The sequence below is a fragment of the Lampetra planeri genome, unplaced genomic scaffold (assembly GCF_965212315.1).
Source record: "Lampetra planeri unplaced genomic scaffold, kcLamPlan1.2.h2 scaffold_1527, whole genome shotgun sequence".
Classification (NCBI taxonomy): Eukaryota; Metazoa; Chordata; class Hyperoartia; order Petromyzontiformes; family Petromyzontidae; genus Lampetra; species Lampetra planeri.
The window spans coordinates 9,157-28,427 of record NW_027614251.1 but is presented as its reverse complement, the minus strand read 5'-3'; the positions used below and the strand labels follow the sequence as shown (position 1 = coordinate 28,427).

Below are 19,271 nucleotides of genomic sequence, written 5' to 3'. Positions count from 1 at the left end.
GCCAACGCCAACGCACTCATCATCCAGGTAATGCTCCAGAACAGGGACACCCCTGCTCTAGAGGACATTTAGAGGCCCCCATTGGCCAATATTTCCCAAGCTCCACCACTCTCTAAATGTTTTGGTTTAATGTCTGTAGATTTTCAAAAAATCTCTCTCATAATCATATAAAGTGCCTCAAGTCTGAGGGATTTTAACCGCAGACAAAATCTGATAAACAAAGATGTCATAATGAATGACACAATATCTAAATCGGTGACTGTGATTCCATGTGTGTCTCCAGGTGGTCGTACTCTGCAGCTCCTTAAGGCAAAAGTATCAGATGGAGGAAAGTACAGCTGTGTGGCCATGAACGCAGCAGGAGAGGCGTACAAACACATCTACCTCACGGTTTTCGGTCAGTCCACATCGTCGACATCTGCTCTCTGCTGCCTTTAGCCTTCATCACATACCGTGGTGGTTCTCCTGTTCCCAGTTCCTCCCAGTATCCGTGACAGCAGTGGGGACTCCCCTGTGCTTATGAATGTGCTTGTTGGGAAATCTGTGACTCTGGAGTGTGAGTCCAATGCTGTTCCTCCTCCCACCGTCACCTGGTACAAGAACGGCAGGATGGTGACAGAATCTGACGACCTGCGCGTGCTGGCAGACGGGCAGATGCTGGAGATCAGAAGCTCAGAGGTCAGAGGTTTTCAGCATCTGAGTGAATGCAGTCTTTTTAGGACTCTCAGGTTTTAGGACACATTGTGATAACAATATTTACTATTATCTCTCTGCTTTAACTTGTACTGTGACTCAGGTGTCTGACACTGGACAATACGTGTGCAAAGCCTCCAACATTGCTGGACAGGTGGACAAGAACTTCCACTTGAATATTTATGGTATTGACCTTGAGACCATAATTAAAAACACACTATGTTTTTGGAACCGTTTATTTTTATTCAAGACAAAATCTTTTTGCACATGCTTTCAGTCCCTCCCAGTATCGATGGCCCAGCAGAGGAGAGAGTTGTGGAAACCATCAGCAACCCAGTCACGTTTGCCTGTGACGCTGCGGGGATCCCTCCTCCCAGCCTCACCTGGTTGAAGAATGGACACCCCATCGGTGAGCCGCACTGAAGTCACTCTTAAGAACACGGACTGAGAGGTTCAGTGTTACATTCCGTTCACTCGATGACTCACTTTGAATATTTCATCCTTTTTAGAGAGCTCCAGTTCTTTGGAAATGCACATCTTCTCAGGGGGCAGCAAGCTCCAGATTGCACGGTCGCAGCTGTCTGACAGCGGCACGTACACGTGTGTGGCCTCTAACGTGGAGGGCAAAGCACGCAAGAACTACCACCTCACCATTCAAGGTACATCTTAGCTCAGCTTCTTCAACAATCGTTTCCTGCGACATACGCATGAGACACCGGCAACTGTTTCTGAAGTCCCTCCCAGTATCTCTGGATCTGAACTGCCCAATGAGATTGGAGTTCTACAGAATGAAAGCGTGCAGCTGGTCTGTCGAGCCCAGGGGACACCGACCCCCACTATCCAGTGGTTGAAGGATGGGGAAGTCATCAGTTCATGGATCGAGGGCTTCAGGTACACACACAAACCAGGGTTCAGTTTCAGAAAGATATTCAACTCAAGGACACATCAGCCTAATTGGTAATGTGCTGCCCCCTGTTGGTGTGTGTGTGATATACTGTATATGCATCCCAAACCCTCATCCTGAACCTTTTAAACAAAAGCGCGATGATGACAGTGACAATCGTGATGTTGCGTTCGCACCAGGATCAGTCCAGACGGCAGCACGCTGACTGTGACCGCAGCTCAAACCACCGACAGTGGAAAGTACACTTGTGTGGCCACCAACGGTGCCGGCGAGGAGGACAGGATATTCAATGTGAACGTATACGGTATACGGTTTAATGTGCTTCCTAAATGCCACAGATATTTGTGCGGCCGTGTCAATTTTTCATCTTTCTCTCCGTTTGCTCCTGCAGTGCCTCCTCTCATAGAGGGCAACAGTGAGAACGCGGAGGAGTTGATCACAGTCCTTGACAGTTCTGTCAACATCGAGTGTGTTGCGACAGGCTCTCCTCCTCCCCAGCTCAACTGGCTGAGAAACGGCCTCCTCTGCCTGTGTCCTCGCACATTACGCTCCTGTCTGCCGGCCAGGTGCTCCGGTAGGTCAGTGGACAGGGCTGCAACATCTTCCTGTGCATGTAGTGTGGGGGAAATGGGGATAAGAGACCAATATATTGATGTAATACCACATTTTTGAAGACTTATTCTGCACAAAACCCCTTTGAATGTTTAAAAACACCAAATCTATTTTAACCAGATTTAACAGGGATTGGATAGATTGGTTAGATGTTGTATTCACATTTATTTTTTTGTTGTGTGTATCTGCCAGGATCACACGCACCCAGGTGTCTGATGGGGGCACCTACACCTGCGTGGCCTCAAACAGGGCGGGAGTGAACAACAGGAATTATAACCTGCAGATACACGGTGAGTCAGAAAACCTGCAGTGGGGACATGTGGAACATCACATCAACAGAATCCATGCTGAAGGTTCATAACATTCATTTGTATTAGTTTACTGTTTTACACACAGTACCCAGTCAGACTTCCTGTCACGTGGCATTTTCATCTCCTGCACCTTCTTTCACTGTTACCATTGACACGACTTGGTGCTTTGGCTTCATTACTAGTAACGTATTGGCAGGTTGTGTGGATTATGTATTCGCTATCATCATCTGCTCCTGTAAAACATCATTTCTGCTGCTGACTTGTTTTAGCCTGTTCTTTTCATTTTCTATCTAGTTTTGTACTACGATATTCTGCCAAACATATGAGATGAAACCTGTCTACTCTAAGTCGTTAAGGACCAGTGTTTGTTACTTAACTAATGATTATCACTTGTCCATTCTTAGTCCCGCCAGGTCTGGATGGAGCAGGAAGTACAGAAGATGTGACGGTCGTCAGGGGGAACCTGGCGTCTCTGCTCTGTATCGCTGATGGGACACCAACCCCCACCGTGTCCTGGCTCAGAGAGGGGGTGTTCCTTTCTCCCGATGCTCATCTGAGATTCCTCAACCTGAACAGCACTGCGCAGATCACCCAGGCCCAGGTGAATGACACAGGGCGTTACACCTGTGTGGCTAACAACACGGCCGGCCAAGCGAGCCGTACCTTCAACCTGAAGGTGCTCGGTGAGTGAAAGAACATCTAACTGATCGTTTCCCCAGTCAACTCATGGATGTGAGGAGAAAGGTTCTGTGGTTTTGTCTGACAGACCCACCACGCATCAGGGGCTCTGGTGTGGCAGCAGAAGTACCTGTGGTGGTTAACAACGTACTGGAGCTTCAGTGTGAGGCCTCGGGTATCCCTCCACCCTCCCTGACGTGGTTAAAAGATGGACGCCCGCTCCCACAGACAGACAGCCTGCGTCTCCTCAGGGGAGGGGAAGTGCTCCGGGTGGCCTCAGCACAGGTCCACGACCATCACTCGCGTTTTTGATTCTTTAACGCAGCTGCACGGGATGTTTTCCTGCACACTTTCCTCACACACTTTTTTTCCACGTGTACTCAGCTGGAGGACACTGGCAGATACAGCTGTTTAGCCAACAGTCCAGCAGGAGATGACGACAAGGAGTTTCTAGTCCGAGTGCATGGTTGGTGTCAGTCAAAGTAGAATCTATTCAACGTTTCATTTGTGTTCATAACAATTCAGAAAACAAGCCATGGGTCATTGTACATTTAATAAAACTGGCATATTTGAGAGTTCTGTTTTTTGTCTGCATCAGTTCCCCCCAACATCGCAGGGGAGAGCAAACCTCAGGACGTGTCTGTGCTGCAGAACAGACAAGTGACTCTGGAGTGCAAGTCAGACGCCGTTCCACCGCCAACTCTTACCTGGCTCAGAGATGGTCAACCACTGCAGGTCAAAGCTCAAACAAAACGTCTCTACTTGAGTTAGATACAGTGTAATCATGAGTTTTTTTCTTTTTGACTCTTCAGGCCTCTGCACGTGTGCGTGTTCTGTCTGCTGGCCGCTACTTACAGATCAACATGGCCGAGCTCGGCGACAGAGCTCAGTATACCTGCGTGGCCAGTAACATTGCTGGAGAGACCACACGCCAGTTTAACCTGGCTGTTAATGGTACGCTCACAACTTGTACTTACACTTGTTTCTGATAAAAAAAAAAGTCCTTCCTGACATAAAATACTTGATGCAATATTTTAGCCCCCCCAAGTAGTTACTGAGCTGAATTCATCACAAAGGTGTAAATAAAACTGTCTCCGATCAGTGGCGCCGACCATCAAAGACGGCTCTCAGACCGTGTCAGTTGACATGAACAAGCCAGCGGTGCTCGAGTGTATCGTCAGTGGTGTCCCACCACCTCGTGTAACGTGGAGGAAACATGGCGCTATATTGGCAGGAAACAACCCAAGGTAACACCAAACACACTCTTTTTGTTTCTGATATCATTATGTTAATGATTGGTAGTATAGTATACAAATACTAAAACTAATCTAGTATATTTCTGTATTTCACTTTTGCAGATACACGTTTACAGAGGATGGCTCTTTGTACATCCACTCGGCTCAGGTGACTGACACAGGACGCTACCTATGTATGGCAACAAATCAGGCTGGGACGCAGCGCAAGAGAGTAGATCTCCAAGTCTACGGTGGGAGACGTGAACGCAAACGGCGTGAGAACGCCTCAACCTGCCTCAAACGCAGCCACCATGTCAATTTGTGATCTCCTCCTCCAGTACCCCCCTCGATCGCTGATGGTCGAACCAATGTGACGGTCACGGTGAACGTTCAGACCACACTGTCCTGCGAGGCCACTGGCATACCCAAACCCGCTGTCAGCTGGACCAAAAATGGTCGAACTATCAATACTGACCAGAACCAGAATATGTACAGGTCTGTTTTCCTTTAATTCTAGATCTTAAACCTAAAGGTTGAGGACTCAACGAAGAGGAATCACTGCCTCCATAGACATCTTTCAACGAGTACATCATATTTAGTAAAATGTTATGTTTTCTCCTGTGTTAAGTACTGTTTTACGTTTGCTTTATTTGCAGATTACTGTCATCGGGTTCTCTGGTGGTGATAGCGCCCACAGTAGAGGACACAGCTGAGTATCAGTGTATTGTCTTTAATGAGGCTGGAGAAGACTCCAGAGCCATTAACCTCACTGTCCATGGTGAGTGACGCCATTGTCAGAGTCACGGTTCGACTTTATGCCTGGCTACATTTTAAACCAGTGATTGTGGAGAATATCATTTTTAAAACACGCTTTTGGAATTGTTCCCCTTTTTGATTTCATCTGTCTGCCCAGTCCCTCCGTCAATCGCTGATGAACCCACAGAGCTCGTCGTGACCAGATTGTCCCCAGTGGTCATCGCATGTACTGCATCTGGCGTCCCCGAGCCTGAGATCCACTGGAGCAAAGACGGCATGAAGCTGCACAAACAGGGACAAGGATACAACATCCTCCACTCAGGTTGGACACAAATCAGGAACGTTCCATAAAAGTGTGTCATCTTTTCTGAGAAAACAGTTGTCATTGTTGACGTGGACTTGGTGTGCTAAGGTCCTGTGGAGATCACATCAGCTGAACTCAGCCATGCAGGACGATACTCCTGCACCGCTGTGAACGCTGCAGGCTCCACCCAACGCTACGTGCAGCTCACAGTGCAGGGTAACAGAAAGTCACCATTTGTATAACTGTGTGTGTGTGTGTGTGTTAATGTATTCAGCTGCATGTTCCTCTTTTCCTTTCTCAGAGCTTCCAGTGATCCAGTCCCACCCGTCCACCCTGGATGTGATCCTCAACAATCCCATCACGCTGCCCTGCAGGGCCTCAGGCTCACCCAGACCGACCATCACCTGGCAGAAGGAGGGCATCAACATACCCACCACCGGTAATCATTTTGGGCGTGTGTGTGTGTGTGTGTGATGATCTTGAACAGTGAACAGTTTCAACAAGTATCGCTTGTGATAGGTGGAGGTTTCACAGTGCTGCCTAATGGAAGTCTGCAGATCTCCAAGGCTTCCGTGTCCGACTCTGGAACATACATATGTGTGGCTCAAAACCCGGCAGGCACAGCTCTGGGCAAGACCAAACTGAGAGTGCAAGGTAGCTCACCCCCTCCCTGATGATGACAAGCCAGTTCCCATCATGAACAAAATGACTGTATGCTCCACCTTTGTTTGTACTTCTGTTTGTACTTCCTGCTGCAGTCCCGCCTGTGATCAGATCGGAGACCCAAACGTACCTGGCCCCTGTGGACTCCTCTGTGATGCTGCAGTGCCAAGCTGACGGCGCTCCTCCCCCGTCTGTCTCATGGCACAAAGACGGGCAGCCGCTGAGGGAATCTGTGCGGCAGCGGGTGCTCAGCTCGGGCTCCCTGCAGATCTCCTTCATCCAGCCCGGCGACGACGCTGGCCGATACACTTGCACTGCAGCCAATGCAGCGGGAACTGTCAGCCTGGAGATGAGCCTTGTTGTACAGAGTGAGTGGATTGTTGAAATCTCTTTGTTGCGTGCTTCTGTTTTCTCTCAAACATTTCTCGTCCATTATTTATATCATACCATCAAACCGCCCTGTCTTTGCAGTTCCTCCCTCCATTCACGGTTTACAGCAGGATGTGACCGTTGTGGAAAACACTCAGGCCCAGCTTGTGTGTGTAGCGGAGGGCGTCCCTCAACCGAACCTGACCTGGGAGAAAGATGGTACACCGCTGAGTGACAGCACGGGGGAGTACACCCTCCTGCCCTCTGGGGAGCTGGTTATCGACGTCGCTCAGGTGGGGACGGTTTCTAGATATAATGTTCCTAGACTGTAAGTCCGGTGATGAACACATGAATTTGTTGTCTCTCTCGCTCCCAGCCTGGTGACGCAGGCAGTTACACGTGTGTTGCCACCAATGTAGTCGGCCAGGACAGTCGAACAGTCACCCTGTCTGTCAGCACCCACCCTGTCTTCACTGAGCTGCTTGGCGACGTGGCCCTCAACAAGGGTGAACGCCTCCTGTTGGCCTGTGGGGTCAGTGGCGTCCCCCCGCCCAGGATCACATGGGCCTTCAACAACAATGTCATTCCAGGTATGGAAAACCATCTAATACAAAGTACCTGACTAAGCGATTTGTAACAATGTGTGCTCTTGATGTTCTAGTTCACTATGATCACATGAATGGCCACAGTGACCTGGTGATTGAGAGAGTGAGCAAAGAGGATTCTGGCACCTACACCTGTGTGGCAGAAAATAGCGTAGGATCCATCAAGTCACTGGGCTTTGTTTATGTCAAAGGTAAGAAGAACCTGAATCTGTTTGATCGGACTTCATCTCACAGTCTGATGGGACTAGGAAACGCCCTCAGAAGCTTCACCCAGTGCAGACCTGTAAATGTTTCCCGTCTCCTCAGAGCCTCCGATCATTGACGGGGACCTTCACTCAAACCGCATCGAACCTCTGGGTGGTAATGCCATCCTGAACTGTGAGGTTCGGGGAGACCCGCTGCCCACAATCCAGTGGAGCAAAAATGGAATAAACATGCAGATCAGCAACCGCATCCGTCAGCTGGACAATGGCTCTCTGGCCATCTACGGCACTGTGGTAGGTGAAGGGTTAAAGCCCGATTGCAGAACTTTTTCTAGTGTTGATGTTTTATGAGTGTGTTGTTATCAAATGATCTACAGAGCGAAGATGCGGGCAACTATGTGTGTGTGGCAACAAATGATGCCGGTGTAGTGGAGGGGAGTGTGTCGCTCACCTTGCAGAGTAAGTCCCTTACCTGTTGTTGTCCGTGTGAACGGATGAAAGTCTTCCCAGAGCGTTCGTTCACGTGGATCTGTGTTCTACTCAGGTGCACCCACCATTACAGTAGAACCTGTGAACACAGTGGTGGACGCCGGCACCACGGTGGTGCTCAACTGCCAGGCAGAGGGAGAGCCGTCTCCCGTCATAGAATGGTCCCGCGAGGGGCGCCCCCTGCTGGGCAGCGACCACTTCTCCGCCCTGTCCAACGGCTCCTTGAGGATCAGCAGTGCCCAAAAAGAGGACACCTCTGAATATGAATGCGTGGCCAGAAACCTGCTTGGATCCGTGCTGGTCAGCATCACTCTCACTGTGCGAGGTGAATTGGCATCTTTTCTTCAGTAAATAAGAAAAAAAGTCAAAATACAACATTCACCCGATGTGATGCTCATGGTTTGCTTTCCAGTTCACGGGGGCTACTCAGAGTGGGCTGAGTGGGCTCCTTGCAGCGTGACCTGTGGGCGTTGGGTCCCAGAAGAGGATCAGACTATGTAACAATCCTCTACCAGCCAACGGAGGGCGCCACTGTGCAGGATCAAACACAGAAACACGCAGGTGTCAGGGAAAGCCATGTCCAGGTGAGTCCTGTCACTGTGTTGCCTGGAAACACTGTACATCCCTACAGTGTAAACTTTTAAATCTGCAGTGGACGGCAACTGGTCGGAGTGGTCTCTCTGGGAGGAGTGCTCACGAACCTGTGGTCAGGGCAACAGAACCCGGGTCCGGACCTGCAGTGACCCTCCAGCGCAGCATGGAGGGAGGCCATGTGAGGGGAGGGCAGTAGAGGTCATCATGTGCAGTGTGCGACCGTGTCCCGGTAAGATGATCTCCACTGAATGTTGCATACATACTTTCCTCAAGTCTGGTCCTGATTGCACCGTTTGAAGGAACAAACCATCGTATGCGATTGACTGTGACGACCCTGCAGCATACTAATAATATACGGATTCGTTTGTTTGCGCAGTTGCAGGGAGCTGGGGGTCTTGGCTCCCATGGAGCCCGTGCAGTGAGACGTGCGGCAAGGGAATGCAGTCCAGAGTCCGACTGTGCAACAACCCCCCTCCAGCGTTTGATGGGCCGCAGTGTGAGGGCACAGACACCCAAACACAAGTGTGCAAAGAAAAGCCTTGTCCTGGTGAGGTGGCGTGATTCGTCCTCAGTGTTTTGGAGGTGTGTGTCACTGTTCCATTAACATGTGGCTGTGGGAATACATAGTGGATGGGAAATGGTCGTCGTGGGTCAGCTGGGGAGCGTGCAGCGTTTCTTGCGGGGGCGGGACCCGACAGAGGACACGCCTCTGTGGCAGCCCCTCCCCGCAACATGGCGGCAGGCAGTGTGAAGGCAACGACGTGCACATCGACTTCTGTAACAGCGATCCCTGCCCCAGTGAGTGACCATCGTCCAACTAGTCTGTTCATTGGTCCACGACTGTGTGTGTGGGGGTCGTCATATTCCGTACCGTTTGTCAGTCAGCGGTAACTGGGGTCCTTGGAGTAGCTGGGGCAGCTGCAGCAAGACATGTAACGGAGGTCAGATGAGACGCTACAGGACGTGCGACAACCCAAGACCTGCCAACGGCGGGAGAGCATGTGCAGGTGCAGATACCCAGATCCAGAGATGCAGCACTGCCAACTGCCCCGGTGAGTCAGTCTCAGCAAGATGCTTCGTTGTGTTGGTGAAACACTCTTCATGGGAGCAAAATCTATGAGAGAAGAAAATGAATGAGTTTCATGTATCGTTGCAGTTGATGGTAACTGGGGGCCGTGGCAGCCCTGGGGGGAATGCTCGGCCTCCTGTGGGGGTGGAGAGAGGACACGTGTCCGACTCTGTAATAGCCCATCTCCTGCGAACGGTGGGCGCCCGTGTCCAGGGGACTCCTCCCAGCTGTCCAGGTGTAAACACGCTGGCCTGCCCAGGTAAGAGGGTAAACGTGGATGGTCACAAACAATCTCGTCACACTCTGAAAGTGCTTTTGTTCCGTTTGCCAGGTGGACCTCAGACGGCACGGGGCAGCATCATCGGCAACATCAATGACATTGAGTTTGGTATCGCCATCCTGAATGCCACCGTCGCAGACGGCAAACCTGGCGGCAAAGTCATCAAGGCTGCTATTTCTAACGTACCAAGGGCCTTGGGTCAGTTACATGACGTAGATATTTCCATACCTATTCAAGTTATTCTGTACCAATTATGACTTACATGGGTTTTTAATTTAAGGTCCTGCCATGAGGAAGCTCATCTCCATTCTGAATCCAATCTACTGGACCACCGCTCAGGAAGTAGGAGAAGCAGTCAATGGATACACACTAACAGGAGGCGTCTTCAGGCGAGAGACACAGGTGGAGTTCGCTACAGGTAAGATGACACCAGCCCGGGTGCTGGTGGGATCAGTATGTGGCCTTATGGGGGTGGGAGAGGGGGTGATGTTGGTGTACTCAAACCTGACAAACATATGTTAGGGGAGATCTTGAGGATGACCCACATCGCCAGGGGCCTGGACTCAGATGGAGCGTTGCTGTTGGACATCGTTGTGAACGGACACATCCTTCAGCTGCCCTCACATGCCGACATCAGCATCAAGGTAGACACAAAGAAGGACTCACTTCGATTACCACTACCAGGGCTGAAATACACCTTTGTAAAACGGTTGACTGTAGGACTACACCGAGGACTACATCCAGACAGGCCCCGGGCAGCTGTACGCGTTGTCTACTCGCATGTTCAGCATAGACAGGGAGAGCGTGCCCTACTCCTGGAACCACACCATCTCCTACGACGTGTCCAAGGGCAAGATGCCCTACTTGGTGCAGATGCTGCATGCGACGGCCATCAGCGCTCAGTACCACCCGTTGGAAGAGGTGTTGGAGTATAGCATCCAAGCTAGTATCACCAAGGGTAAGATTACTGTCGATGCATTTTGGTTGCGTTTTGTCCATGGGCTGCGACTGATTTAAGTAGACATCTTTCTGTCCTACAAAGTCATGTGACGTTTTTACGATTCCAGGTGATCGTAGTAACCAATGTCCTCATGGCTTCACTTTGGTGTCCGCTGGGCCCTACTGTGCAGGTAGTCCTTAATATTTTGGTGCCTCTGGCAGAGTGGTTTCTTCATGAAATACTACCCCAAATAGGCTTGTTCTATTCAACCATTCCAAAAAAAATCCAGCTGTGGCAGCTGTTTGTTAATGCTACTGTTTGGCTGCTGTAGATGAGAACGAGTGTGAGGTTGGAAACCCCTGTTCTCACACATGTCCACAACGCCATGGGCACCTACTATTGTTCCTGTCCGCGAGGTCTCACGATCTCAGCTGATGGCAGGACATGTCAAGGTACACACACACACACACACACACACACACACACACACACACACACACACACACTTTCATTTCACGTCAGCAGTCGCTGTCTTCTCATTTGTTCCATGGTGTTCCTGTTTGTAGACATCGATGAGTGTTCACTGGGTGGGAGCGTGTGCCACGACGGACAGGAGTGTGAGAACACGATCGGCTCATACAGATGTGTGATGCGCTGCGGCCGCGGCTTCAGGAGAACATCTGACGGCCTCAGCTGCTCAGGTACGTCAACAGGCTTTGCATTCACATAACGTTTATCTTAAACGTGACATGTCATTCATCTCACCTTTCACCTTTCAAGACATAAACGAGTGCCAGGAGTCCAACCCGTGCAATCAGCACTGTTTAAACACCATTGGAAGTTATCGCTGCGCCTGTGAGCCCGGCTTTCAACTCAGGAACCGACGCTGCATAGGTGAGACCGGTGACACCTGCTTTACTTCTACAGTTTGTTCACACTCGGGATTATGAGCAGGAAAAGTGTGTTTTCTAAAATGATCACTTTTCTTTTGACAGTCACTGTAGATTTACGTCGTCTCTCCCTTCTCATCCCAGATATAAATGAATGCAGACAGAGGGTTTGTCGGTCCGATCAGCAGTGTAAAAACACGCGTGGAGGTTACACCTGTATCGACCTGTGCCCCAGTGGTATGACCAAAGGTTCCAACGGGACGTGCGTAGGTCCGTATCGTCTCTTCAAACGCCCGCGTCTGTGACAGTCGTTCAGGATGTCGTCGTACGCCCCCCATCCTCCCCCCTCTCTCTGTTGTAGATATTGACGAGTGCAGAGATGGCACCCATCAGTGCAGATACAACCAGATCTGTGAGAACACCAGAGGCAGTTACCACTGTACCTGTCCACGTGGCTACCGGTCGCAGGGCGTGGGACGGCCCTGTGTGGGTACGTACACCGTCATTCACTTTAACGATCCACTTATTGGTGAAATAAGATGTTATTTTGTGATTTGGTTAACGTAGTTCGTTCAGCTGACAGACCTCAGGCCCCCCGCTCTGCGCTTGCACTTCTTTTCAGCTTTCTTACGCACAGACTCACCTCATATGATCCCGCTGTCACCTGCAATGAAGTTCAGACAGTCGCTGCTTGCTGACATCACTAAAATGCTCACTAACTCACTACCTGGCACTAAATTCAATGGCCGTCTTTGACACACAGCATGGTACAGTGGAAGGCTGTACGGTTCGATAGAAATCAGGACAGGTTGCAAATAAACAGTTCCTCCTCTGACAATGTAAAGACCAGCGCCATCATTTCACATCTGTCACTTCCTGTTTGTCCTGTTTTTGCTTTCACTTTCTCCCACTCTTCTGTTCTGTGTGGATCTGGCTCCCTCCTGGCGTTGCTGTGGTGCAGTTCTGCCTGGGACGTTAACATCGGATGCTGACGCCTGTCTTTCAGAAATGAATTGGGTTTTATCCCTAAGACCATGTATGAACTAGATTGTGAATTTGAATTCTGTCATGTAAAGACGTTTTCTTTCGACACGATATATATTTTGTGATTGACGATGAGGCAATCATCTCATTCAAAGGAGACAAATGTTGGATGCAAAGTCACAATACATTTCTGTCTCAGGGACGTGGAAATGTATTGTTGTACAGTGGGGTAATTGACGTATCCCCCTTTCCCCCCCATCCTTATCTCTCTCTTTTTTTTCATGGCCTGCACCATAATTCTTTCTTTATACATCTCTACCTTCACAATCTCATTCTTTCATTCAAACCCAAATCTTCTTGACTGTGTCTTCTTGTCATCCGTCCTTCTTTTCCTCCACTCTGTTGCTCTGTATTTTCCTGGTGCTGGTCTTTCTTTGTGATGAGGGCAGATATAAATGAGTGTGAGCGGCACCCGCAGCCCTGTGCCCACCGGTGCCTCAACACCCCTGGCAGCTTCAAGTGCACCTGCCCGCCGGGGCGCCACCTGCTGGGGGATGGCAAATCCTGCGCTGGGCTAGAGCGGCTGCCAAGTTATGAGAGTTACTCATACGGCTACCGAACATCACAGTCGTCCCCTGAGCGCAACTCCTACCAGCGCCTCTACCACAACTTGGCCTCTCAGAGCTTTCACTCCTACACGGCCACCACAAGGGGGCGCAGCTGGAACCGGAACCGCAGAGGGGCCGGCATACGCCCCCCACGTCAGGGAGTCCCTGCTTGTCAGGAGGGGTTTGTGTCCAGAGATGGCCGCTGCTTAGGTAACTATGTAGGACAGGCAGGGCTGACAGAGAGAGGAGGTGGAAGCTGCTGAGTAACGAAGGTGATAGATGAATGAATGAATGAATGAATGAATGACAGCTGATCTCGTCGGTATTGACACCCACAGATATCAATGAGTGTGAGGTGAGGGACGCCTGCCAACACGAGTGTATGAACACACCAGGGAGCTTCAAGTGCCTCTGTCCACCTGGTTATCACCTCATGAGCAACAGCAAGACGTGTCAAGGTGAGAACATCCGGCCCGGTCAGACATAGGTCCACCGCCACAACAAACCCACTTGCGCGATGCGACCTTTGCTCTTCCAACAGACATCGATGAGTGTCTTGAACAGAACATCCAGTGTGGAGCCAACAGGATGTGCTTCAACATGAGAGGAAGCTACCAGTGCATCGACACGCCTTGTCCTCCAAACTACCAGAGAGACGCAGCCACAGGGTAGATGACCACACTCACACGCCGCACGCACGGGAATCTGCTCGACAAACACTGTCACTGAAACGTGCCACTGCATACCAGTAGTTCTCGAACCGGGGTCCCGAAGTTATTGTTTGGGGGTCTGTATTGGAATATTCAGATATTCGTTCCCTGGAGCCAGAACGTTTTAGAACCCCTGTATATATCTGATATAGGGATGTTGTAAAAGATTGAAGATTGTAAAAGCAGCTGCCAGCTCTCAAACTTCCCTGTGCAATCGGGGTATTAGCTTTATATAATAGTCTGGTTTGCCAAGTTTGTTGTCGTTGACCTCCTGTTTGTCCATTTCAGGTTCTGTCTAAAGAACTGCCCGCCAAACGACCTGGAATGTGCGCTGAGCCCTTACGCCCTGGAGTACAAGCTCCTGTCTCTCCCCTTTGGCATCGCAGCCAACCAGGACCTCATCCGACTGGTGGCCTACACACAAGATGGAGTGATGCACCCGAGAACCACGTTCCTCGTGGTGGATGAAGACGTCACGCTACCGTTTGCCCTGCGAGATGAGAACCTGAAGGGAGTGCTCTTCACGACACGGGCGCTACGAGAGCCGCACACGTACCGCATGAAGGTCCGAGCCCTCTCCTACAGCGAAGACGGAGGCATAGAGTACCAGACCACCTTCATCGTCTACATCGCTGTGTCGGCCTACCCCTACTGAGAGCACTTTAAAGGACGCAGGGCAGACGGTGCCAGGACGAGTCGTCGTCAACGGCCCCGTCGGTACAGAGACTGAGGCCGGAGCGCAAATACAGCACTGCAGACAATTTGAAGACTGAACAGGCCACTAACAGATGGTTAACTGTCTATTTATTGGCTGTAACTCCTTGAATCCTCATTTTAAAATGCGTCCTATGCGTTGTAACAAACTGAAATGTTTTTAATCATCTCGTCCAACCAGATTTATTTATACATCTGCCTCCTCTAATCAAACGTGAACAGATGCAGGTCTGTTTACTTACATCTACCTATTATTAACTTATTGGGAAGTGCTTGAACATGAAACAGGCTGTTCCTACTTTAGTTTAGCTGTAATCTGTCGCCAAAGAGGAATCGGACTGATCATACTTGGTGCTCTTTGGAGGGTTCGAGAACTGAACTGTTTGCGTGTGTGTGTCCTGTCTTCTACTCAGTATCATCATACAGATTATCAGTGTGACATAATGCTCCATCCAATCCATGATACCAAGATGTATTTTATTTTTATGACTTGTACATAAGTGTTTTTATCATGACGTACTGCTTTACTGTACCTACTTTAGCCCCTTTTTTGTAATAAAAATGTGATTACCAGTGACATCAAGACAGTCAACAATGATGGCGAAGTTCCCATCAGCATTCATACCTTTTTATTTTTTTGTCAAAAAAGCACAAACATAAAAAGGAATATTCCGTAAGGCAGTTTTGTACATCAGTTTCCACGTCTTCTCGCACTCGGCTAGAAGAGCATCTTCGACTAGTTGTCCACGAGGCAGAGGATGAAATCAGACCGTTCTCATGTACAACAGGCCGTTACTGCATTAGAAAATCTAATGTCTGGATGCATCATCACTGATGACATTATTCAGACATGAAGAGCTCATGTCTAAATACAAACTGGTGAGAAGTAAAATGCAACTGTAATGATGCGTATGTGTTCTTAGAAAAAGCAACAACCTTGAAGAAAGCAACCGCCACTCAACGAGCAACAGAACGCGACGCTGGAGCTGCATTCCCTCTTACGTCTACGTAAGAAGTGAAGCTACGGTTGCTGACTTTCCAAACCATCTGAGCTGTAGCGCACTGTATTTTTTTTTTTTTATACATTTACTGAAGATAGCTATACTCCCTACCAAGTTGCCTTCCAGTCTCTAATACACAAGGGCCATTAAATCATCAATTGTGAGTTGATATGAAAGAGAAATATACAATTTGGCAACAGATGTAATCTACCTCATAAGGCAGACATTTAACATTTCCCTCATATAAAATGTAGGGGATCTTAAATGTATGTGGTGGGGACAGTTTTGAGGATCTGTTTGAATAAATGTGCCTGAATTGAACTTAATGCAGAACTTAGTCCAGACAGGACACAAAACGTACAAAAGACAGGTATGAAATATTTGTGAAAATATTTAAAAATTTAAAGAGTGATCATGCACATATTTTTTAATCAACTGATCATGGTCCCTCAGTCCCTGACTGCGTAGCAGGAGATGGGAGTGATTAGAATGAAATAATACCAAAGCAAAGAGCATGTGAGATCAGAATCCACTAAAATAAAGAACACAACAGTTGTCAGGGTCACCTGTCATTTTCCTAAAAGCTGCTATAAACAGTTCCAGCAGAGCCACATGACGCCCTTTGACACAGAAGAGGTTGCATGAAAAAGAGACAAACATCTGATCAAAGTGGGATTAATAGGAGCGGTGGTGGAGTTGCATCATGGGTAATAATCCTTAAGTGGGCCAGCAGACAGTGTGAAAGGATGGACACCAGCGCCCATCCTCCACCTCCCCGGATGAACAGCCTGTGCACAAACACCCCACCCTCCATCGGGAGACCCCAACTGCTCAGGTGCTACAGGCAGAGAACACCATTGGCTTTTCTATTGGGAGGTTTCTACTGAGAACAACTGTGGAGTCAAAATGAGACGAGTTTTCCTGAGAGAAACAAAGCAAACATCTGTGACAGGAAAGACGTTGATCATGTGACCTGCAGGTGCTGAGTATAGAAGGAGTGAAGTGGCTGCACAGACACATGGTGTGAAATGATCTGTAGCACCCTGTGAGGATACGATTTAGTCTGCTGAGACCATGCATGGGGATTAAACTACAACTTTTTTTTTAACCCAGTGTGACCCAGATTAGATTTACCCAGTCTATCCGAAATCCTACAGACCTCAATGGGTTAAAAAAAAAAATCTGTTTTAGTCCGTATGCCATCTGTTGGATACCGTGTACAGCACAATGCACCCCTTGTATCTGTCGGAGCTGTGATGTGAGCCGTTTCTCTTTAGACCGTCTTCCTTGCTGTTAGCACCCTGACGATGCTGCCCACTCCTCCAGCTGCGAGTGCCTGGAAACAAGAGGATCAACTTCACTCTCGTGCTCTTTTCTCACCCACCTGAGTATGAATGCAGCCTGCAGGAAGAAGCACTGTAATGGTTTGCTAGCCCACATGTCATCATAGTACAGTTACTGAAAACACACCAGGAGCTCACGACTTTTCTTGAATTGTCAGACAAGCTAATCATTTCTGCGTGTAAGCAACATGTCGGTTGTGTCTTCTTTTCTGAGCAGGAATTGCTTGCATTACTTACTTACTGACCAGTTTTAATGGAACATGTTTTTACTACATCCCCATCTGCAGTAATCTCATCTACAGTCTCTATCGGGCCAGTATGACGACGTGTCAACATTTACCTTTTCGTGCCACTGCAGGAGGACCGCACTGCTATTTTCTGACGGCCTCTCAAAGCCTTTGTAGATGTATTTCATCAGCAGGTCCACGCCGTTCTTGTCCAGCGACTGCACCCCTTTCTCTATGTCACTGCTCTTAAGGCGCTGAGCACCTTCAGCACTAGGCCCTCTGCACGATCCTGTGGGCAGACACACAAAACCAGCTCCACTTACCCGCCTGATATGGACCCAAACGCATTATTAGAGGGATTGTGTAGCCCAGAATTTATTGGACAGACTAGAGTCTAAAAGGAAAGTAAAACCCACCTTGACATTCTGGTTCTTTGTGTTGATTGGTGGGTTCTTCAGGACTGCGTGTAAAGCCTCCATGAGATTTCCTGTTCAGCCAGGGGTTAAGGATGCAACACCAGTCCAATGTGACCTCCACATCTTCAAGCGACCCAGCTCTGGTGAGGGCCCCTGCATTAGCCGGAACCCACCACCTACAGCTACTATAACGTCAATGGGATGATGAACTCCTTTGGCTCAGCAGCAAAGTATCCTATATATCTAGAATAACTCTTGTCAACACATCATGACCTGGATGAAGGAGAGCATTCACACAAAAAGCACAGCCCAGGAAAAGGCAGTGTTGTGCGAACAATGATATTTTCAAAGCCAGAATGACTTCAAGAACTTCTAACAGCCAACTACCTGCTTCAAACATGGACGTATTTTTTCAACTGACTTCAGATGTGTGTAACTTCTGCTGCTCTGCACATGAGAGGGGAGGTTTCAGACTCTTTCGATGAGGAAGTTCTGCCATTTCCTGCCATATAAGGCCTTTCTCACATGAAACTAACTTAGCTGGCCGCTGACTTTACAGGAACTCTGCTATCGCGATACCAGCCGATATTTCGATCAGTGTTTAAAAGGCTGCATCATGAGAGAGGAGGCGTAAACTATTTCTCTACAGTCCTCGACACAGAATAAACTTGTGCGGTTGGTTCATGTCCTTTAATCATATCTGTTTTGATCAATTCTGTTTTTTCCATCCTTGTTTTAATGTCTCTTAATCATTCTATTGCAAAGCACTTTGAGTTGCATGTGTCTATGAAAGGTACAATGAAAATAAAGGTCATTATCATTATTATTATTAGTAGTAGTTGGAGTAATCAAAATGTATCGTGAAACCGTGTGACCGAATTTAAAAAAAAAAACTACCTTAGTGTGACTGTGGAAGAGACTGTCAATGGCTGCAGAAATCCCTGGAATGTGACTGTCAGGCAAGTCTGGGCAGTGACCGGCCTATTAGCAAACGCCCGTTGATTCAAACCGCAACAGCAAATGCAGACACATATGGAACGAATTACGACGGTTAATTCAAGGCCCTGGATTCCCCGAACCATATGCACTGTACCAGTTTTCTAAATAGCGCCTGTATGCTAACAGGCAGGCTAGCTAATCAAGTGAAAAGGATATTGTCTGATGAGGGAGTCCACCTCTGCCTCGTCAGGACCCAGCTGGTTCTCTCCGCCGTCCTCCTCGTCCACAAATTTGTTCTCGTCGTATTCGTCCACGTCCACTCGCCTGAAGCGGGCCGAGACGGCGTTCTTGGACATTTCGGTGACGGGTTTTGACGTCTTACTCGAGCCCAAAAACGACAAAAGTTGAAGCTGAAATCCGGCCTATTTGCAGTCACTTGCAGACAGGCAGCTTCCTGACGTCTTCCTCTGTGTGGGGTTTGCTTCCGCGTCTGTGTTACCGCCGCCTCCAGGCCAAAAGCTACAACTGCAGGCAAGCTACTTCACTCCGTTTTCTGACCAGCAGAGGGCGGTCGCAGCCAACAAACACGAACAGAATCCACGTTGCATTTTTACCAGTCAGACAATGCAAAACAGGTACTAAACAAAGGTAGTCTTCTTCCATTCGTCAGTTTTTAACAATTAGGGTATCGGTCATGTCAGTCATCACATCCTGTGATTGCGTCCCGTATATAT

The 19,271-nt window shown here is 48.8% G+C and overlaps 2 protein-coding genes across 2 annotated transcripts; one reads left to right on the top strand and one right to left on the bottom strand.

The window, feature by feature from the left end:
- Window positions 1–3: 3 nt before the first annotated feature.
- On the top strand, window positions 4–14,552 carry LOC144739483 (hemicentin-1-like; the record flags this gene model as incomplete). Its single annotated transcript, XM_078622432.1, is given in 54 exon segments — window positions 4–23; window positions 279–397; window positions 476–678; window positions 797–878; window positions 971–1,102; window positions 1,203–1,352; window positions 1,428–1,584; window positions 1,777–1,901; window positions 1,989–2,114; window positions 2,117–2,171; window positions 2,402–2,499; window positions 2,925–3,203; window positions 3,287–3,483; window positions 3,583–3,664; window positions 3,797–3,933; window positions 4,011–4,152; window positions 4,301–4,445; window positions 4,557–4,684; window positions 4,772–4,928; window positions 5,090–5,211; window positions 5,347–5,511; window positions 5,602–5,709; window positions 5,795–5,932; window positions 6,013–6,147; window positions 6,252–6,524; window positions 6,628–6,818; window positions 6,902–7,115; window positions 7,187–7,321; window positions 7,437–7,627; window positions 7,711–7,792; window positions 7,878–8,147; window positions 8,235–8,287; window positions 8,289–8,406; window positions 8,475–8,645; window positions 8,793–8,963; window positions 9,044–9,214; window positions 9,298–9,468; window positions 9,573–9,724; window positions 9,726–9,744; window positions 9,817–9,963; window positions 10,046–10,183; window positions 10,288–10,409; window positions 10,486–10,723; window positions 10,833–10,895; window positions 11,037–11,080; window positions 11,082–11,157; window positions 11,272–11,406; window positions 11,486–11,599; window positions 11,740–11,865; window positions 11,957–12,085; window positions 13,029–13,397; window positions 13,526–13,645; window positions 13,729–13,855; window positions 14,186–14,552. Coding segments are annotated over 54 exon segments (7,899 nt in total), but the record flags the coding sequence as incomplete, so codon positions are not given.
- Window positions 14,553–16,885: 2,333 nt separating this feature from the next.
- Window positions 16,886–18,893, bottom strand: LOC144739484 (actin-related protein 2/3 complex subunit 5-like). The gene is given in 5 exon segments (XM_078622433.1): window positions 16,886–16,948; window positions 17,296–17,432; window positions 17,435–17,471; window positions 17,599–17,671; window positions 18,754–18,893. Coding segments are annotated over 5 exon segments (450 nt in total).
- Window positions 18,894–19,271: the final 378 nt, after the last annotated feature.